We start from the raw sequence: 23,014 nt of genomic DNA, 5'->3' as shown, positions 1-23,014 counted from the left end.
GGGTCTTCCAAAGTGCCATGCTGATTAGGCAGCCACAAGGCATTGCCTATACATTTATTCAGTATGACCATTTTATGTGGTTAAAATAGGCAAATAGCATACTAGAACTTGTATAATTCTATTTATCAGCAATGTGAACAGGGATGACCCCCCCGGCCGAACCCTAAAATGCACCCATCTAAAGCTGGCCAAACCCTCTAGGAGGGGCATTTTGGTCAATTTTAGCCCTAATTATCTGCTGGAATTTAATTTTCAGTGTCTAGTCTTAACTAGAAGTCTTAGTTGATTTGTTAGTTGAAATCTTGAGTCCTTAGGAGTCTTTCTTTGAAGTTGGACTCTTTTAGATACGTTAATCTTTTAGTCCAAAGACGAGTTAAGTCTGGGGAATCTTCTTTAAAGATAAGATTCCCAACAGCTTTAATTTACAAGAATATCTCCTTCAGTGTTTAAGTCTTAGGGGGAATCTATTTTCAAGGAGATTCCATCAAATCTTTTATTATTTTGTTACATCCTATGTTGATTCCCCATCATTCAATAGACCATCCCACCTAGGTCTTGAGCTTTCCAATAGAATTTAGATTGATCCTTTTTCATCCCACATCTTTCCCTATCAACCCATATCATTCCTAAGATATTCCCACAACTTTCTTAGATACCCATAGGCATCATTATATTTTAAATTTATTTGCTGGGAAGATTCTGGGCAAACCCTCAATTTTAGGGAATTCTTCCAAAATTCCCAGCCCTAAAATTGGGTATAGATCAATAAGCTAAACAAATATTAAAGTGTCATAATAATGCAAAATTATCATAATACAATAGAAACCCAGCATATGATTTATATAAATATTAAAATGACAGTAGTTATTATACTTACCTCTGTAATGTCAAACTACTGATGATTTTGATAGTGTATAAAATGAAGATTTTTATTTCCCCATTCTAATCTGATTTCTATTAAGTCCAGATTGATTTGGTCCCTTTCACAATTAGTAAATGTTAACTAAGTATTCAGCCAATACATGTGATGTTATGGAATAAATTTTGATCATTTAAAGGAATCCCCCCCCCCCCCCCCAAAAAAAAAAAAAAAAGGGGAAAAGAAAAGAGAATTCCAAGTACAAAATGTAAAAAAAGTGACCACTAAACCCATAAGGCGTCAATATGGCATACAACGTGTGGCTTTGATGTTGCCAAAAGAATAAACTGTGGGTTTCTTTTGCATGTTGAAAAGGCAGACCATCACCTTAGTGCCCATAATGCTTGATAACTATGAATCAGACATCAAAATATTGTATTTATTTACCAATTAGGTAGTCAGAAATTTGAAAAAGTTCACCTAATTAACTATATAGTTAGTTTAGTTTACTAACCTGGATGGATAATGAGCAAACTTCAATTGCTTCCTGACAGGTAGTCAAAGAATAAATAAATAAGTTCCTTGTCTGGGGAAACAGAGAGTAGAAGAAGAAAAGGAAGGTGGAAGAGGGCGGGGGGAGACAAGGCACAGAGAGACAATATGTTGCATACAATTGCATCTACAAATACACATGCATGCCCATGATCTGTTGTAACAGTCACGTACCTGAGCTAAACCAGTAAATACAGCGGGTTCTAAGCAACGATACAACTTTGAAAGACAAGATACAGTTCTCTCCAATGGTGGGTACCATGTTTTGAAAACATCCGGATTTTCATCAGCCTGTATTTGATCAACAATTAACTGAATGAAATAAACCTGAGTAATAATACGTTCTCAAGTTTTTTATATAAGCACAAATATGGTTGCATTTGGGTTCAAATGAAGACAGGCAGCACAAGTTCTCAACATCAGCATTTAAAGGTAGAAAAAGGAAATGTAGGATGTGTACCGAAGTAGTTCCTGATTTTGTTGCAGCAGATTGCTCCAGCTTTGCTGGGTAATCCAAGTCATCATCAAAAGGAATGTAATTTGCTATCTACAAAACAAATGGCAGAAGCTAGAAACTCAACTCTGAAGCATCATTATTGCAAATAACAGTAGTTTTCTCAAATCAACAAATAAAAACATTTATGGTAGGGAAGGGCCAGTGGGATGGTGAAGGAGAATCTTTTGAAGGTAGCAGAAAAGCAGATTAACTTAAAAAAAAAAAAATATCCAAATACACCATACACTGTTTTCTTATGCTTCCCATTGATTACGATTACTTTAAGGGTGGAGCAGGAGAGTTTAAGAAAATTCCAATTTGATAGTGAAAGTCCTAATGTAACATCACAAACAAATATACAGCTAAAATTTCATCCACCCAATTCTGACTAGGAAGTGGTCAGAGTTGTCCACTGGCTTCAGCATGTAAGGAATTCCAATAAAGTTTGAGGAAATGCAATTAGGGCTTTAAATCTTTCATGAAACCTTCTTTCCTTTACTATGTGCATTGAGTGGTCAAGTACACATGATGGTAGTGACATAGACAACATATAACCAGCAAGGAAGGAGTAGAATATTCAGTCGCTGGTCCAATTGAAAAAGCTGTCAAAATTTATATTCAACAGCAGGGACTTGATTTGAAATCAATAACCAAAAACAGCAAAGCACAAAGCTTGCTGACATGCCATCCAGATAGGCACAGCAGACTACATTTCCCTAGACAGGCCCAAAACAGCATCAAATATCAAATCAATGTCAAAATAAGGGGACATTAAGTTTTTTTTTTTTTTTTTTTTTTTTTTTTTTTTTTTGGGGGGGGGGGACAGTGGGAACCCACCAACAAAAATATCTAGGATTAGATATACCTAAAACAGAACCCACATCTATCATGCTACAGAATGCTGGCAACTGAACAACAAAAAGTAGGAAACAGTAGTTGAAGCAACATCAATAATGGGGCAACTATTCAAAAGCTTTACACATAATTGGTGGTGCATCAGGTCTCAAGCTTAATAGTAATAAAATGAGGCTATCTACAAAACAAATAGTTGACAAAAGGAAATGATTTTGGCTTGTAAACAAGAAAAAGGCTGAAAGTTTATCTACAAAATTCAGACTAACACAACTATGGCACAATTGATTCAATCCTCTTATCTTACGCATTTAAATGTGTACAGGCACCTAAACATAAAGTAAATCAAGTTGCATTACAAACTCAAAGCAAGGAACTGATAGCAGAACTAAGCCAGTTAATGCAAATTTGACCACCTTCTACTTTCTTTTTGAATAAGTGCTCCATCAATTTCAATGTAATAGTGAAGTTGCTCCAAGCCCATCGAATCTATAAGGTCCAGAGCCAAGTGAGGATCAAGAACCAACTCCATACATAACTGGCTAAGAAAATCCATCCCAAACATTTTGAAGAGTCATCTCCTTAGATTGATGATGTGGCAACCACTTATACCCTCAGTCTTCTCGGACAACTCAATTGTTTACCTTACCAGAACCTTTCATTGGAGATAAAAAGAGTCTCTTATTTGAGAATAAAAGAATCTTATGGAAGGATGTTTATAGCGTAGCTTTAAAAGAAGATATTGCCTTACTTCAATCTAACATTTCATAATCTTGTTCAGACCTCTTTGGATCACACGTTTACCTTTTGTAGAAGATGTATGTTATTAATTTATGATCCCAGAAGGTGAGGCATGTTTTTCAAATCCATCCTGTTGTCTTACTTAAAAATTTTGGTGAATTGGAGAAACTAGAATTCATTTGTAATATCACTCGCAAAGGCAAAAGTTGGCCCAGCTTACATTAAATGAAAGAAAACTAAAAGCAATAATTTGAATAGTGAGCATTCCGAAAAATTACTAAAAAAATATGAAAGGATGAACAAATGTCTCCAAACTGATGCATGTGTGTGTGTGAGAGAGAGAGAGAGAGAGAGAGAGAATTAGTAGATGTCACTTCATAACATACCTCATCACGGATATGTGTTCGAGCCCGGAAAGTCAATCTCTCATGAACATCAGCTAGGATTCTAAGAAATGTAGGACGTAACCCGGCAAGTGACTCACTCCGTCTATTAAGTTGTTCTTCCAGGACTTCAACTTTAAGGATATCAACAATCTCACAAAGAAAATCAAGATTTGCTTCGTGGATTAGTTTTGGGCGTAGTGTATCATACAAATATGTACACCTGCAAAATTATCAGTGAAAATTAACAGGGAAGATTAACAGCCGAACTTCTTTTGATGAATATAACAGTGGAGAAGCAATTAACTGAGGAGTGAAAGGGAGGGAAAGAAAGAGAGGAAGTTTAACAAATTAAAATTTCCTATGATTTAATGGTCATCAGCAACCTACTTCTAGAGCATAAATAACCCAAGAAGCGATATGTTGTTTAAGAACAAGACAGTTCAACGTTGCTAAACATGGACCATTTGTAAGTCTGAAAGGAAGTAGAAGTAAAATTGCTCATTCCAAAGACAGTGCCAAGTAAGTACTCTCTTTTTTGTTTCCCCAATTAATTTTAGTTCTCTGCACCATCTCCTTCAACTTTCTACCAAAAGTGATATGAATACCCAAATTTACACAAGGCTCTTCATTAGTTCAGCTCAGCATAGTAACAGGTTACTTCTGGAAAAACAAGTGAAATAATAAGAACAGATAAGAAATCATACAGTGGATCAACCAAAGGAGCCAGACTAGACACATCCTCAGAAGATGATGCAAAAAAATGATCAAAAAGCTGGTGTTCGAGCTGGCATACCTGCAATTCACAGTGCTATGTCAGTATATTCCTCTTACTGAATCAGATATCTATAAAAACAATTTACAGTTAGAGAGAATGAGCATTACCAAGAAACACTACGCATCACACATTTTCCGAGTCCAGTCATGTCTTGAATTCTTAGATTCAGTTAAGGTAGTTGAGTTCTTGTGTCATAGAGAATCTTTCTTTTAAGTAGGACTCTTTATGGATAATTAGGTCTTTTATTTTAAGTTAAGTTCTTTTAGTCATGTATAGCTGTTATTTATTTGAAAAAGGTCTCCTAACTAGTAAAGGATATCCTAGTTAAGTTAGTTCCCTAGTTGAGTCAAGTTAGGTCTCTTTGAAGTTGGTTTACTTTGGAGTCTTATAAAGGCTATATATTCTCATGTCTACTACAGAAGAAATCAGTTTTGATGAATAAAATTATTGAGAGTTTTGCAGTCAAGGAGGCATTGGCAGGGTTCCTTTGAGAGTCTTGTAAAGGCTATATATTCTCATGCCTACTACAGAAAAAATCAGTTTTGATGAATAAAATTATTTGGAGTTTTGCAGTCAAGGAGGTATTGGCAGGGTTCCTTTGAGGGGGACCATGTGATTGTCCAAGTTTCCATTCTTCAAGCTTCTAAGTTCAGTTTTGCAATTCCAGCAAACGTCTTTCAGCCTTCAACCATCAATTTCAGCAAGCACCTACAACTTCCAACAAGTACAGCGCCCCCAAAAAAAAAAAAGCCCCTGCAATCCAACCAAGAAACCCTCCCCTTCCATCCGCCAGTCTTCCCAGGCCCCCAGCACCGTCACAGGCAGCCACATCCATCCTGTCCCTCTTCTTTCCTTTTCTTTGGCCTCTGGCGTTCAAGAAACAGCTGAGAATTTTCTGCAACTCCACCACTTATTGGATCTTGCGGCAACCCCTCTCTCCCCCTTTCTGTTTCTTATAAAATTTCTGTTTTCTTTTATTTTCTTGATTCTTGCGGCAAAACTGTAAGAAAGAAAAGCAGATAAGAAAAAAGAAGGAAAAAAGAAGGAAAAAAGGAAAGAAAAAGAAAAGAAACGAAAGAAGAAGAGAAGAAAATACAAAAAGAAACAGAAGAAGGAAGAAGAAGACAGAAAAGAAAAGAAATGAAGGAAGAAATATCAACATCCTTGAAGTTCCAAGAACCTACCCCATACCTAACCGCAAGCTTCCTCTTCCCTTCCCCTTAAACGTAGACATGCCAAACATTTCCTACCCTCTCTTAATTGATGGAACCCTAATCCATCGCACAATTCGCACCCAAGGATTTTTCTCTTCTCGAATTATCCATTACTTTCTCCAAAACATTCCAAAACATACCCATACCAACTTTGTTAACTCTAGGATATTCCTCCCTTTTCCTATCAACCCTAGAGCATCCCCTCGCTTTTCCTACAAACCCTAGTTTATCCAAATATCCCCCATAAGTTAACCAGTAATTTTAAACTATCCCACAGAATACCCAAACCCTCCCATAGGCTCCCAGGATCTCAAAACCCATCTCCTTGTCAACCCACAGACCCTATCCTAATCCTTGGACAGCCCATTATTTGTTGGTTCTTATTAAAGAGGGTCCTGGAAGAACTAACCCAGACACTGGATAACATCATCTGTCCTACAAGCTACTGCGTATGGAAGACTGCAAACTGGTAAAGAGATGCATCATCCAGATGCCCTTTCCTTCCCCTTTAAATTCGGTTTTCTTGAAGCCCAAAGAACACCTTCACCGAGCTGCCATTAAAGCAACACCTGCAACTCCACAACATCACCTTCTAGAAGACACAAGCAAGGCATTTTTCTTTTTTCTTTTTTGAATTTTCTTCTAAGCCCAATCTAACCATCTGCTCACCTCCCTCTTTGGACCACATCACCACCACAATTAACCCATGGTTCGAGAATTCGCAAGCTCTCACCTCTCTTTTTCAACCAAGTTGAGGAGATGAGTGGCAAGATGAAAATTTTACCAAATCTCACCAGGATCCCGCTCATATCTCGTATATCCGAATCATATATCGAATATCTCACTCATATCTCGGATATCTCAAGAATATCTTGGCGACCTTGGATATAACTTGGTCAAATCTCAGCAAGATCTTGCTAGTATCTCAGATACCTCAATGAAGTCTCGGTTTATGTCGGAATTCTATTGTAATTTTATGACCATCATGTCAGGTTAACTTTGTAATTTGAACATTGGTGATGAACATGTGTAATGTATAATATATTATAGCTTTTTGAGTTTTGGACATTAATGCATTCATACATAAATATTAAGTATAGGTACAATAGGTTTTAAAAGTTTCTTCAGTGTAAGAGTACTAAACTTAGGGTTGAAAGGGACTCGCATATAAAGTTGGTTTTTTTCATCAATCTAAGGCCACCACAGTGACTAAAAGGCCTAAAATAGGTTGCACAACAAGTCATAGCCCCAAAAGACCCTTACAAGTCACCCAGTTGGGCCATCAAGTTGGGAGGAAAAAATTCCCCCAGCTCGCCGAGATCCCTCCTTGATCTTGGATTTGTGGGCCAAAGAGATGGCTGGTGAGAGCGTGTTCTCGTATCATGAATTAACTAGTGACTCATCCAAAAATCACACACATCAGATCTCTCAAACCTTAGATCCAGCCATTTTCTTAAAGCATCATCCTTGTGCATCATCCCCTAGGTTCAACTCAAGTTTCTTGGCCTTCCAGCCATTGGATCTTTGGTTCTCAATAACCCTATACCCTAAAACCCTGTGAAGCCCAAGATACCTATCTCTAATTATCAAAGTTGTTTCAAACTTGAAACAATCTCTTTTTTTCGTCATCCTTGATACACCCTGAAACCATCAACTAAACCGACCAAAAGATGCTAATTAGGGTTTCCCTAGTTTCTGCCCTACAGACCCGAATCGATTTTCAAGCAAGCTTGTTTTTCCCCAAGTACGAGTTGTCATATACAATACTAGGTTATTAGCCCTCAAACCTATTGAGGGTACATCAACATGTGTCCAATAAATACATTCAATGATCTTGTTTACATGGCTATGGTAGTATTCTAAAATATATTTTTTTCGCTAAAAGGTAATCTGCATTAAAATGTGAAAAATATTTACAACCACAAACTTTCACACTGGTTAAGAGGAACCGAAACAAACTCTCATTCCTGCAACAACAGTTGCCCCTAATACACCAAAACTCACAGGTTCCTCAAGACTAAAACCGGTGCACACAGATTAACAGAGTTAAAAACAAAAGCGAGGAGGACCAGAGGCATCCAAATTCCCAATATAAATCACTTTTGATCATCGCTGACCAAGGAGAATTAACATCTGAAATTTCAAGTCCAGCTGCTAAACCAGCGAGTAGTCTGCTGTAACATTTGTCTCTCTATAACAATGAGAAATCTTCCACTCAATATGACTCAAAAAAGCCTCCATCCCTCTCCATCGTTGAAGAACATACCATGGAACACGCCGCTACTGTATCAGAAATACTAAAACTGCAGAATCACATTCAACCCAGAGTAGGCTAAGTTCAGTCTACAGGACCACTCCAAGCCATACAGTAACACTTCAAACTCAGCTTCCAGGTTTAACTTCATGCCAAAACATTTCGAAAGAGTAAAACACCCTGACCATGTCATCCCTAAACACTCCCCCTGCTCCTGCCCTTCCAGAGCTGCCATCTATGTTTGGTTTTACCCAACATGTTGGTTGAGGTCTATTAGGAGTTCAATTCTAGGAGTTTTAGTTCATGTAATTTTCTATTCTTGTTGCCTAAGTAAGGGTATTTATGTAATAGTATCGTTTCCACTTTATTATAAATAGAAGGCTTGGGATCACACTGATCTATTCAAGCCATTCTACCATAATCTTCTTTCTCAACATGGCATCAGAGCCTAATTTCAATTAGGGAGGAACAAAGAAAAAGAGAGAGAGAGAGAGAGAGAGAGAGAAGAGGGAACTAGAGAAATCGATTCTTTCTCTTCATTTCCCTCACTGCCGCTGCCTCCACCTCTCCACCATCACCAACCACTGCCTCCATCACCTGCTATCCATCTTTCACCCATTGTACCTTCAGAACAGGAATAGCCATCGTCCCTACAAAACAGAAGAAACCCAAAAAAAAAAAAACCCAGCACCTTCAATACAGCCCCTGCAAGTATCACCACACTGCAACTTCCCCATCTCTTCTTCTTCTTTGTCAACCTCTGAAACCAGACCTGAATTTTTTTTTTCAGACAGCCTATCATCTATGTCCTCTGTCTAATTTTAAAAGGCCATCATTAATTCCTTCTGCTGTAGCTGTTTTCTGTCGAACTATTTCTCCCTTCTTAAATCCAGCGACAGTACTCAGAAAAGGAAAAAAAAAAAAAACTGATGTTCTACGGGTGTATTTTGATGGATTTCCCATATACCCAGGGATCTATATGTGATTTCCCCTATATTCTGGGGTGTCTTTGTGATTTTTCATATATTTAGGGGTTCATTTGTGATTTCCCATATATCCAAGGGTTTATTTTTGTAAAAAAAGGATATTGTCCTTTATCCTATGAATCTAATAAACTCCATATATTTGTTTGGGTGGTTCAGCTATTCCATTCTACGACGTTTCAATTGTTTTGAAAGGGGAAGACACAGATCATATGAAAGGTTCATCCTCTTTTTTCTTACATTATTCTCCAACTTTTGGGAATAAAGTTTGAATTGCTGATGGCTCTTATTCTTCTATTGCTAGAAAAGAGACCATTCAACATTCTCCATCACTTTCTTTGTCTAAAGTTTTGCAAGTTCTTTCATTCTCTACTAATTTACTTTCTATCAGTCGTCTTACACATGACTTGAATTGTAAAGTGACATTTTCTCCATCTTACTATGTCTTCCAGGATCTAATAGCGGGGAAGGAGATGGGACGTGGTAAACTAGACAATGAACTTTATCTGCTAGAGCTATTTGGAGGATCTACTCCTGCTCTTATTACATCTTCTCATCAGGTCCATTCAGTATTGTCAAACCTTCATCAGTGGCATCATAAGCTTGGTCACCCCCTCTAGGAACTCTTAAGAAAATATTTATTAATTTAATTTTTTTCTTGTAAAAAGGACGAATTTTTTTCTGAAGCCTGCATTTTTACAAAGTAGAGTCGTTCTACTTATTTACCTTTTCTTCACAATAGAAAATCTATTCCTTTTATGTTAATTGATACTAATGTATGAGGGCCCTGCCGACGTGTTTATTCTTGGCCATAGATACTTTGTTACTTTTATTGATTGTCACTCTCGTTCTATGTGGATTTATCTTTTAAAACCAAAAAAATGAGGTCTTTCGATGCTTTTGTGATTTTCATGATATGATTAAAACTCAGTTCAATGCCACTGTGAAGGTCCTTCACAGTGACAATGACACAAAATATATTGATGTTGAATTTCAGAGATATCTCTCTGACTCTAGCATAATACACCAAACCAGTTGTGTTGATATGGCTGTTGAGAATGGGGTTGCCGAAAGGAAGAACCGGCATCTCTTAAAGATAACCCGTTCTATTATGATTGCTATGAATGTCCCTGACCAATACTGGGGTGATGCTATACTCATTGCCTCTTACCTTATGAATAGGATGGTCAGTAGGATATTTGGTTTTCAATGTTCTAATGAGATTCTCCAAGGAGACTCTTCCTTTGTTATTCCCCGAAAGGTCAATTATGCCAGAATCACAGCCCACCAAAGTAAGCTGGCTCCCCACAGCCTACGCTATATATTTCTGGGGTATTCTACTACTCAGAAGGGGTACAAATGTTATCATCCTCCTTCTGGGAAAACTATTTTGTCTATGGATGTCATTTTTAATGAGTCACGACCTTATTATACACCTCTCCAGGGGGAGAGTCCTAGAGGAGAGGTGTTCTTTCCAACTCTGGACCTTCCTACCACACACCACCACAGCACAACTCAGGAGCTCAGGAAGAGTTTGATCAAGGGAGAATTTGGCCAGTATACAACAGGACTTTAATTCTCCCCCTCCATTTTCTAAACCCTATGAAGAACCCGGTTAGAGGGAGACCACTCATGTGAGACACTATTGAGGTCTTTCAAATTAGAATTGGCCAGAATAAGGAGGTACATACTTATCAGAAGAAGAATTACAATTGGCCAAAGCAAGTGCAGAAAGATGACAGGTTAGCACTTCAGTCTCTTGCTCCAAAATCAAATTCTACGGTTCTCCCTGATGTAACTTTTTCTAATCTTCCTATTGCTGTTAGAAAATGAGTTAGATCTTGTACTCAACATTCAATAGCTAAATATGTTTCCTACGACTCTTTATCCAACTCTTATCATGCTTTTATATCCTCTCCATCATCTGTTTCTGTTCCTAATAGTTGGCAGGAAGCCTATGTTGATAAAAGATGGAAGGCAACTATGGTAGAGGAAATGCAGACAATATAGAAAAATTATACGTGGGATCTGGTTACAATTCCTCCAGGAAAAAAATCAGTAGGCTGTAAATGGGTATTTGTGGTCACAGAATATGGATGGATCAGTCAACAGGTTAAAGGCTAGACTAATTGCAAAGGGGTTTACCTAGACCTATGGGATTGATTATCAACAGACTTTTGCCCCCGTTGCAAAACTGAATATTGTCAAAGATCTATAATCTATGGTTGCAAACAAAGACTGGAACCTGCACCAACTAGTTGTAAAGAATGCTTTCTTGCATGAGGAGTTGGAGGAGGAAGTCGATACAGAGATTGCACATGGTTTTTTTTATAACAATATTGTAGGGAAAGTTTTTTGGTTGAAGAGGTCAATTCATAGGTTGAAACAGTCTCCTAGATGCTGGTTTGGACGTCTCCAGAAGGCAATGACCTCTAGTGGGTACAAGCAAAGCAATGCAGATCATACACTGTTTGTCAAGAAGTCAGGTACCAATATCACACTTCTCATTGTTTGCGTGGACGATATTGTCATCACAAGTTACAGTACTTCCTAGGAATTGAGGTGGCTCGATTAAAGAAAGGTATATACCTATCCCCGATGAAGTATGTTCTAGATTTATTATTAGAAGTGGGAATGTTGGTGTGTAAAGCAATTGATACCACTATTGAGGTTAGAACTAAACTTAAGGAGAAAGAGGGAGAACCAGTAGACAAAGGAAGATATCAAAGGCTAGTAGGGAAGCTTATTTACTTATTCCACACCAGGCCAGACATCGCTTATGCCGTTAGAGTAGTAAGTCAGTTCATGCATGATCCATATTCAACTCATATGAAGGTTGTTACTGGAATACTACAGTACTTGAAGGGAACTGTTGAAAAAAGAATACTTTTATCACCCACTGATAATCTAAGGGTAGAAGCTTACACTGATGCAGCTGGGCTGGGTCTCCCGACAGGAAGTCAATTTCAAGTTATTGTACCATTTTTGGAGGTAATCTAGTTACTTGGAGGAGTAAAAAACAAAATGTGGTAGCTTTATCCAATACAGAAGCTGAATACAGAGCTATAGTTCGTGGAGTTTGTGAACTACTATGGTTGAAATGTCTGCTAGAAGATATTAGAATTCAAGTTCTAAACTTTATGATGTTGTATTGTGACAAGAAGTCAGCCATCAGTATTGCCAATTATCCAATGCAACATGATCGAACTAAGCACATTGAAATTGACAGATTTTTGTCAAAGGAAAGTTGGAACAAGGGCTGATCTGCATGCCTTTTATGAGGTCTGGAGACCAAGTGGCAGATATTTTCACTAAGGGCTTAAAGGAGATTTCCTTCCTATTGTAGGCAAGTTGGGCATGACTAACGTCTATGCCTCAACTTGAGGGGGAGTGTTCGTTAAGGTCTATTAGGAGTTCAATTCTAAGAGTTTTAGTTCATGTAATTTTCTATTCTTGTTACCCAAGTAAGGGTATTTATGTAATAGTATTGTTTTCAATTTATAAATAGAGGGCTTGGGATCACACGGATCTATTCAAGCCATTCTACCATAATCTTCTTTCTCAACACAACCTTTTTTTTTTTTTTGGATGAATAAATTTCTCAACACAACCTTGACAAGGAGCATTCCAAAAAACCTCCTATGGATCTGTTATACACTTATACTGCTGGTCCATATTTACAGACCCAAGGAGTGAGATTTCAGCAGCATACTTTGTGTCAAACGCCTACCATAAAGAGAATAAACTTGCTGCCCCATGTCCCTAAACGCTTAGAACATAATCCACTACAGAGAACGATGGCAATCCTCAATTCTATTCAGATTCTGCATCATCCAAATGTAATAGGGAATCGACACACATCCATTTAACCAAGCACTACCCAACTCGCACCTTTTAGATTGATTCAGCCACCAGGCCATCACCTCTTGAATAGAGTCGTTATGCCCTAACTGAATATCAAAGCAAGAGGCCAAACATGAGCAACACTGTTGTGTAAAGGGACATGGTAACAATAGGTGTGTTGAGTCTTCACCTGCCTTCCAACAAAGATCACATCGAGAAGCCATCATTACTCCCTTAGACTTCACTATTTCGTCAACAACAACCTTTCCATGTATCATGCTCCAGCTGAATAGGGAGAGTCTGAGCAGCAAATGTGCATCCCAAATAGCCCATTTCCAACTAACTTTTGTAGCCATTTTTCTACCAATTCGCATGCCGACTTCAGCACAAATTCTCCATTTGGATTCTCTACGGTGACACACATCTTCCATTATTCAAGATGAGAGATCAACTCTCTGAATCATCTGAAATATCTCCTATAACATGGGGGATTGAACTGGTGGGAGAAGCTAATTTAAGCCTTCAATACATTGAACAATTTTTGCTGAGGAATTTCGAATTCCAATTTGATCCACATCAAAACCAGAAGCAATTGAGAAAGGTCCTAGCCATCTATCATTCCAGGAATTATATTTTTCCCATCACCAATAGTCCACTGTTCCTTTCCCTGCACAAAGGACTAGACTTTTTGAGACCAGCCAATAAGGAAGAGCTATTGACAAGCACTCTGAGATTACCACTTGAATCCACCAGCCTATGCCATAGAAAATTCGTCATCAATGACTTTGTATGTTTGAATAAAGCAAGCCAGTTTGCACAAACATGCAAAATTTATCTCCCTTAGACAACCAATGCCCAAACCACCTTCTGATTTCGGTTTGCAGACATTCTCTCATTTGACAGTGATTGCTTTAACTGTCTCAATATCTCCTGACCATATGAAATTTCTCATCCACCTCTCTACAATTCTGACTATACTACTAGGCCCCAATAAACCAAAAAGTTACGAATAGGAATACCTGCTATGATGGACTGAATCAATTCCACCCTTTCCGCTTGAGAAAGCAACTTCCTTTCCAGCCATGTAGATGATTCTTGATCTTGTCCAATACAAGCAGTACCTTTGCATGAGGTACCCTGCCTATAAACATCTCGACACCAAGGTATCTTGTAGGAAACATGGCAACTAGAATATGCAACAGATCTGCAATTTTTGTTTCCAGTGAGAGACTTTCCCAAGATACAACTTGCTCTTTTCTAAACTGATATGTGACATGAAAACTCCTGATATTTTCTAAAAACAGCAGCAACCTTTTAACAAATCTTAGAGATGCATTCTCAATGACAAATATACCATCAGTATATAGTAAATGAGAAGGCACCGTGGCCCCTCTTGATCCCAGTAAAGGATGCCACCTACCCTTCACCACCATAGCTTTCAGCCCCCTAGGTAAAACCTCTTGTGCAAATAGAGGAGAGATAGGGTCTCCTTGCCTCAATCGACGCTCTACTTCAAATAAACCCACTGGACCACCATTAACGAGCACAAAGATCCTAATGGAGACCAAAAACTCACAAATCCATCCTTGCCACCGATCAGAAAAGCCAAAACATGACAGAACATCAAATAAAAACTTCCAAAATAAAGAGTTATAAGCCTTTTCAATGTCTAACCTCAAACACATACCAACGCTTCTCACCAAAGTGATAGCTTATTAGATTAGTTCAGAGGCACCGAAATATTTTAAAAAATTATTTTCCCTTTCTGGAAAGCACCTTGTTCTTCAGAAATGAGCAAGGGCAGCAATGTACTCAGTTTCAATGCTATAATATTCGACGACACTTTACAAAAGAAATTCCCCATACATATTGGTCTGAGTTTATCTAAGGCTACAGCACCCCCACCCCTCCTTTCAGTATAAGAGTTACGAAACAATTATTAATCCCTTTTGGGATCTTCCCTTTTTGGAAAAAAAGCTTGAACAGATGTACAAAAACAAGCATGAATCACATCCCAACACTCTGAGAAAAACTCCCAAGAAAGATATTAGGCCCTGGGGAGCTTTTAGGGTCTAACTCCCATACTGCCCCTTTAATAATGAGAATGTGTTGGATGGCATTTTGTGTAATTTGGCAGAAACAGAAGAAATACTTCTATTTAAATGCATTTCATATGTATTTTGTTCATTTTTGGTGGCAGAAATACTTATTTTCTGGTGGTGCTATGCATCATTTTGGATGGAAGTATTTCCAAATTAAAAGACCAACAAAAAAAGATTCTGACTCAGAAACAGTAAAATACTAATTTAGAATAGAAACATTGTCATACAGCCCCCTTACTGGATGGCTACATAAGGAAAACACCAATCAAGGATTTTAAGGATCAGCAAGAAAATGTTTCAGCTGAATGTCAAATGGTATCACTTTATGATCAACACAAAAATTATTCCTTGGAAAGAACAACAAACATTTCAAGCTTTTACTTTTAGTACCACTTGCCATGAAACATCAAGTCTTCACAGCTAATAACCAAAAGACAATGAGGGAAGAAGCAAAAAGAATTAGATGCCCAACCTGCATAAGGTATGCACATCCAGATCTGGTTAATGACGGCAAAGCCTCTTTCTTGGCAAATTCAGAGATCCGTTGGTGCACAATGCCTCTAACCTAAATAGTAAAAATCCTTAAGCATATTAATATCTATAACATCAGAGGTGGCTAACTGGCAACAAATAAGAAAGAGTATTTCACAATATACAATATACAATAAACCAAAAACTTGTCAATGAATTCATTCGGAGTAAAATGAGAAAAGCTCACCAATGAAAGCCTCTGTTCACAGTACAGCCGATGGCATTCTGCAAGAAGTTGAGCATATTCTTTCCTTGAAGATCTGCTTTCAATTTCTTCTAACAATGGTTTGAGCTACAATCATAAATTAAGCTCTGTTAAGCATGAACAAGTTAATTTGTGTACAAGCCTAGTAAAGAATCCCATCAGAAAAATTTTGCCAAATATATTTCTACTGTTGTACAGTCATACTAGCCATTCCAAATGGCTCCTGAAGTTCGTAAACAGCAGTAACAGAATCGTGTACTTTTAGTCTACAGGCCCACTGAGCTACCAGTTTCCATGACTACTTACTCTTCAGCATTGTTTTACATGGTATATCTGAGAGATTAGAATCTCTTAGATAATGTTGTTAGATAAAACTATCATCCCATATGTAGGTTAAGTCTAGATGCCTCGTAAGTGGGAGGTTGAGTTCAGTGAGCTGAAATTGAGCTGTGGGTACTTAAAAAAGAGTTCGGGACATATTTTCCAGGTTTCATCTCAAAGGGATCTAACTTTTAAGTCCAACAAGTGGTGGGACGTTCAGTACAAGATTAGTAACTCACATCCCTTTTTTTTGGAGATTGAATATGTGATATATCTCCAACTCAGCACAAGAACAACTTGGTGTTTCTTGTTGAAGGTATCAAATGGTAAATTTGAACACATAAAGTTATAGTGATCCCATGGAGTATATACCAGTGCACCAATCTGATAAAATAAAAAAAAAAAAAAAGAAGCTGCATGGTATGAAAGTCTGACTTCAGTCAACTAGCAATCCTTGTATGCCCAACAAAAATACCACATGAGACAGCCCCACAATCTAGGATATTGGACATCAAAGATTTATGATGAGCACATTTATGTGTGAAATCTTAGGGCATAAAACATGCATTTTATACACTTAGAGTGGAGTTACCTTGGGTTTTATGTTGTTTTTGCAGATTTTAGGACTTTTCAAGATTTAAGCAAATATTTGGAGTTTTGGGCTTGAATCATGCTATTTTACACGTCAAGAAATCCATTCAAATGCGAAAATGGGCCTGATCTGGAGCATGATGGGCTAGAGATGTGTGATTATGGGCCAACTCTGAAATATTGAAGAGATAAAGAAGGCAAATTTGATCTACGGCTGAGATTTTAAATCAAATCTACAAAAATATTATTGAGAGAGTCCAAATGGAAAAGAGTCCTTGCATACCTCAATATCTTATTTCCTATCTTGGATTTAATTAAAGAAAGAAAAAGAGGAAAAAGAATTATATTCAGAAAGAAAAAGAGGAAAAATCCCGTTTTTGAATGCCTCTGTCCAGTTTCGATCAAACCCTTCATCGAACGGTCATCCGATGTCCGATCATGCTGATTTTTGGAGGAGAGCTTCACGACTACTTAAACCTCAAATCCAACGGTGGAATTATGCATCGACTTCGGCCTGTCATCTATCCTACTGAAGAGTGTTTGTTGGTTGAATTGACTTCTACATTAAATGCCCTTCTCTAATCATAATCTATATGCATTACTGAAGTCAAAAGCATTCTTGGATGGCTTACAAAATAAAACTTTGGAGCTCCAAGAATAGAAACCCCCATAGAAAATATTTAGTAGTAAGTCCTTACAAAATCCAGCCTCAAAAAAACATGGATGTTACATGCAAAGCAAGGTTCCATGGTTCCTATAAAATTAAGAAAATTAGCAATTGAAGTAAACATTAAATCTTAAAGTTAATTACTTTTGCACCCACAGTGCTCCCTCTGATGAGTTGGCATGTTAGGAAACCCAACCATACAAAGGCACAATATCCAAGCTCGGTGGGTAATCAACCTCTTTTCCTGTCTGGGAAACCATGGAGATGGGACCTCTTCTCTGATAGATCCTAAACTTTTACGTAATCTTTTTGAACATGAAGTAAATGAAGAAATTCTAACTGTCCAAGGCTTTTTCTATGGATCTTAACAGAGAAGACCAGGCGTCTTGTCAAACTACAGTTGGTTCCAGTCTGGAACTAAGTGTAACAACCAAGAAATACCAGGTACTAAGATTCGAAGGATAACATACAGTATAAAACCAGGCTGGACCTACCAGGTTACCATTAACATCCAAGACCCCAGATGTCACACAGATGGTGAAACCATCAAACCAGTGGAGACCAAGGATTAAAGGATTACAATCAGGTATCCGATCAGCGCTGATGATCCCCTCCTAATTAGTCTCAGTGACAATCCTTGGCTAAGACTTAACCAAAGTTAGCTAGGATCAGCCAATCCTGTTATTCACATGAGCCTGGGGTTTTCTAGAAAATAACTAAAACTGGACCAATGCCCAAGTCTCAAGACTATTTTGGAAAGAAAAATACTGTTTTGCATCAACAAAATAATGCAAACATTTTACTCGTCCATTACTATGTAACAAATTGTCTAAAAGAACTGAGGGATCCAATACCTCACTGGCTGCTGCCTTGAAGCGAACATAAATAACAGATGCCTCCACTCCCTCAGAAACAGCTGTTTTGCTGCCACCGTTACCCCGAATTGATGCCTGAACCTGACGTTCAGAAATTACACATCACAGTTCCACATAATGGACACAATAATTTTTGGACCTGATATTGGGGTAATACCTGAGACGAAGCAGTTTTTAAAATTGAAAGAACATGAGAACGGATGATACCAAGTGCGCGGGACTGCAGTAAGGATAAAAATGGAATATATATTAGAGAACAACCCAAATAACAGTAATTTAGACCATAATTATAGATCCTGGCATGGCTACCTGCTGATCTCTATCACATGTTACTGCTAGAGATATTTCAAAGTTCAGAACATTAAAATCACTTAAGTACCTGGAGCTGTCTAAACTTGACCAGGTAAACTCCAGATTCTGCATATTGTGGATTGCTTTCAACATATCTAAACTTTGCACAAAAGAAAACTAATTACTCAAAAAGCTATTGCAAAATTCCTTGTCATTAAGCAGCATAGCCTTGGAATGCAATTTGAAGGTTAATATAATTACAGTATCGGATTTGAATAGTACTAAAATCACTTACGAGATACACTCATCAAGCCGTTTCAGCAGTGGAAGAAACTTCCCATTTCCAACATTCATATTTGGGGAATAAAAATTTGTAGCAACCTGCACAATGCATTCAATCAGAAAGCAGATAAATACAAATGCCAATTGTTAGATCTTTGCACAGCTTTGTATCTACCCATCAAAATCAAAAGGTACTAGACCAAACTCCAAAGCAGGATTTATCCATAAGGTAACAATCAGATGAAAACTGTAATATCAGTGCAAACCTCAAATCTATTAAATAAAAGTCTGAAGGTACTAGAAAAAGTCAACATTTGTCCATAAAGTGTTTTTTTCTTTTTTTTTTTTGGTTAATTAAATAGTTGAATTAAGCAGAAAGTAGGAAACCACAACGACTCCTAAAGGAGAAAACAACAAAAGAACCAAAGAAGTGCTGCTTCAGACAGGGAGTCCAAAACCAAAAAGGCGAGGAGAAGGGTTTCATGCTCCCAGCAATCAAGGATCTGCCTGTAAGCTGCTTTCCTTTGACTTCAAATGAAATCAAATCCCAAATCTGATAAAGAGGTCCAGAGTTGGTGGTCCATATCCTGGCATTCCACTCCATCATATTATGGTTTTTTAGTGGCACTCAAAGCAAGATTCCTATTAGGTCACAAGTTGAAGATCCACAAAAGTCATGTCAACCCATGTCCATCCTCTGTTGAAATTAAGGATTCTTCTATGCTGGGGCCAGCACATTGCAAGAACACCCTTCCAGATAGATGCAGGTAGAGGGAAAGCAAAGAAGAGGTGATCGATGCCTTCCACAGCATTCCAGTAGAGATTGCAGTTTGAGGAAACATTCATATGCCAATGTCAGAGGAAAGACAGAGTTGGGAGGTAATTTGAGAAGACTCACCAAACTGCAAAGCAATATTGAGGGATACACCTTTTAAACCAACACAAGCTTCCCCCAGGGGCAAGAAGGCTTCCTCACCTAAGAAGATCCCGAGCAGACTTTTAGCTGAACCAGCCAGAACAAGAGGACAATCAAGAGACACAATCACTTCTGCTTTTCAAAACAGAAGGTAGAGCACACTAAAGATCCATCACAGCCGGTTGACAGGAGGGAGGGGATTCCAGTAACAAGCTCAAGAATGTCGGCAAATGTGGAGAGTCTGGGCAGGCCACTGTTCGAGAAAACTCTAGAGCTGATTGAATAGAGGATGCCTTCAGGGTGCCAATAATCAATCAAAAGAGTGTGGATCTACAGTCACCAATCAAAGAGCAGATTGCCAGATTCATTCAAGGGGACAGGGTCTTAGAGCTAGAATATTCCACCAAGACCAGGAAGCCTTTGAGAAAATTGAGGCAGTCCAAATAGAATCAGACATCAAATTAATCGAGTAAATCCAACCAACCCAAATACTCTTCTCCTTGGCTGCAATCTTCCAAGCCAGTTTCAAAGACCAGCATACTGTCATCCTTGATCTGACAGATGCCTAGACCACCTTCTATATTTGACCAGCAAACTGCAAATCATTTTTACCACAGTGACTAGGCTACAAGTGGAAAAACCTAGTTGCAGTCAAGCCTTTCAAAAATAAGGAAGTCAAAAGAGATTAAATGGACTTGGTAGTGGCAGCCAGGAGACCAAAATGGCAGACCAATAGATGTAAAAGATTGCAGGACCTATTGGATTAATGGTAGGTGCCCTACACTGGAAAAGAGCTTACCTTCCAAAGTTGGAGCGTTTTCCTGACGAGGTCCAGTGCAGGAAAACAGAGAACAGTGACTCTACAAGGGACTAACAGTAGCTTCAAATGTTAAATTGGAAGATGGCCAAGGAAGAAGCCTGAAATGTCAACTAAAGAAGCTTCGCGAGAGACACTTTAACACCAGTCTGGAAGTGATGGACTTCCTGGGATTAATTCTAAACGCTTGTGAAGTCCTCAAACAGCTGAAAGCAAGCCATAATAGTTCTAACGGAGCCAATGGAAGCTTTGGAGAAAATCATAAGGCCATCAAAAAAAGCAAGATGGCAAGGTTTTAAGGCCTTGCACTTGGAAATCAGCAAGATAAGCTGCTGATCAGTATAAATTTGGGGAATTGTGGACAGCACTCGTGACCAAGGAGAAGTGGTAGGGTGATAGGGGTCAGCCTGGTGTATTCCTACAAAAAGAAGAAAAATGACCTGCAAGGCTACCGCTGACTAACACTGAGAATAAGATCCCTAGTGGATCTATCACAGTGGTGGCAGCCTCCTATTTAGAGGCAATAAGTCCAAGGAGGTCATGGGTTTGAACCTCCGTCCCTCCACACCATCCCCCACCCGGGCCTATGGGCCCCCAGTCATTATGACTAGTCTGATGATGAAAAAATAAATAAATAAGAGAATAAGGCTCCTCATATTATAAAAGATACTGGTCTTCATTCAAACAATGGAGAGGGGAGCATTGAGACCCCACAGGGGCTGGGAGTGAGGCAAGCTTAAACACCTGCATTGATCAAATGGGAGGAGAACTCAAGGGGCAGGCAGAGGTCACCAGCATTTTTAAATTCGCACTGGATAGGGATGATAACGGGTAAGGAAAAATCTTGGTCCATCAGTAATAAAGAAGACCATCAGGCCTCGACCCTATAGAACCAAATAAGAGGAGATGGGCCAGGGCTTGGCCAGGAATGAGGGAGAGACAGGTTGAGGGATCAAAGAGTAGGTAGGGTCCGTAGAGAAGAAAGGCCTTGCAGGTTCAAGAGAGTCAGAAACCCATACCAAGCAGAGTCTAGTACAAGAAGAAGCTCCCCCAGGAGTGAAAGGGGGCAGAGAGGAGATGGCCAGAAGGTGGCAGAGACTTAGGAGGGGAAGGGGCAAGGGGACAGGTTTGGTGGAGATCACTGCCGGGGTCAGAGGTATACAGAGCTGCTGGGAGTGGTTGCTTGGGACCTTAAGCTCAAGCTCAATGTCCCCATCAGAAACAAGAGCAGCAAATCGGTTCTATCTGCAATCTAAAGACTTAGGAGTTTTATCGCCAGAAGGAGAGGGCATCTACGACTGCTAGTGATTTTTTCTCTACTTTCTCCAACAATGTCTGAGCTTGGGTCGACCCTAGAGGGTTCCAGTTAGCCAGGATTTCAGAGGCAGAGTCTGAAAAGGAAATTGTTAATAGTGCTGTCAATGATGGGAGGCCAGGCCCAAGAAAAGCACTAAGCATGCGCAAAGGATTTGCATGAAAGGTATGAGTCAAAGTGGAAGGCCTGCTCGAAGGAATAGCCAGAGTCTTCTTTGATTCTAACAGAGGAGGGATGAGGGGGAGCAGGCAAAAGCGAGCCCACCTTTCTTCATACCTTGAGCATCAAAAAAGAAAAATGCCTACAACCAAACCCACCAGACTGAGACTACCAGAGCATTTCTCTCTTTTTTCTTTTTCTTTTTTAAACTTACTTTCAATCCTTCATTTGTCATTATCCATTTTTGCATTTCTCATCTTGATCCCCAGTTCTTCATCCCCTTTTCTGGGTTTAGACCTCAGTTTTCCCCACATGAGGCCAACTGCTGACTCCATCAAGTTCAGATAGGCCGGAGTTTCTATTCTTGTTCTTTTTCAAAAAAAATTAAAAAAAATGAAAAGGGAGTTCAGACAGGATTAAGTCTAAACCTTACATTTTCCAACTCATCAAAATAGTTAAGCTTGCTCCGAAGTGCTTCTGCAAATTCTATTAATCTTTGTTTCTCCATCAACTGCAACACAATGAGCACCTATCAATTTCCAAAAGAATAAACTTTGAACAAAGAAATACAACAATAAGAAATTCATAAAACAAAGGAGTTGTTTATAGTTTAATGCCTAACAGGGGGAGTCATAGGCATAGATATGATGTAACCGGGCCCACATCTCACCCAACTGCCCCACCCAAACAAAAACAAAAGAAGAAAAAAAATTAAAAAAAGCCCTCAAAGAAGGACCCTAGAACCAAGCCAAATTGGTGGACCAAAGGGCTGGCCAAACCTTCAAAAGGGTAGTCCCCCCCCCCCCTTTGAATACCAATAGGGTCCAATGAATTCCCTGATATTTTTAAAAGTTCATATCTACTTTTTCTTTTCAATTGGATTAGTAGATGGAGTCCTGATCAGAGTTGGAATCCAACTCTCAAGTAGGAATCCTTTCGGATAATTGTTATTTATTTTTGCAAGTTATTTTGACTTAGGAGATCTAA

The 23,014-nt window shown here is 38.7% G+C and overlaps 1 protein-coding gene across 3 annotated transcripts in view; it reads right to left on the bottom strand.

The window, feature by feature from the left end:
* The window catches only part of LOC149002582 (sec34-like family protein), a 46,701-nt gene that overhangs the window by 9,711 nt on the left and 13,976 nt on the right, over positions 1 to 23,014 (bottom strand). For 2 of the 3 annotated variants that reach the window (XM_089137188.1, XM_089137187.1), the window contains 12 exons: positions 22,461 to 22,538; positions 18,834 to 18,919; positions 18,627 to 18,693; positions 18,405 to 18,467; positions 18,227 to 18,328; positions 15,776 to 15,880; positions 15,530 to 15,622; positions 4,591 to 4,679; positions 3,887 to 4,106; positions 1,872 to 1,958; positions 1,586 to 1,702; positions 1,374 to 1,406 (listed from right to left, as the gene is read on the bottom strand). In XM_089137188.1, coding sequence (XP_088993314.1) covers positions 1,374 to 1,406; positions 1,586 to 1,702; positions 1,872 to 1,958; positions 3,887 to 4,106; positions 4,591 to 4,679; positions 15,530 to 15,622; positions 15,776 to 15,880; positions 18,227 to 18,328; positions 18,405 to 18,467; positions 18,627 to 18,693; positions 18,834 to 18,919; positions 22,461 to 22,538 — 1,140 coding nt within the window. The remainder of the gene's footprint in view (positions 1 to 1,373; positions 1,407 to 1,585; positions 1,703 to 1,871; positions 1,959 to 3,886; positions 4,107 to 4,590; positions 4,680 to 15,529; positions 15,623 to 15,775; positions 15,881 to 18,226; positions 18,329 to 18,404; positions 18,468 to 18,626; positions 18,694 to 18,833; positions 18,920 to 22,460; positions 22,539 to 23,014) is intronic. The other variant, XM_089137189.1, reaches the window with a different exon arrangement.

This window comes from Hakea prostrata, chromosome 10 (assembly GCF_041222555.1).
Source record: "Hakea prostrata isolate BN-2017 chromosome 10, UWA_Hpros_2, whole genome shotgun sequence".
Classification (NCBI taxonomy): domain Eukaryota; kingdom Viridiplantae; phylum Streptophyta; class Magnoliopsida; order Proteales; family Proteaceae; genus Hakea; species Hakea prostrata.
This window is presented reverse-complemented; position numbering and strand designations above follow the sequence as displayed.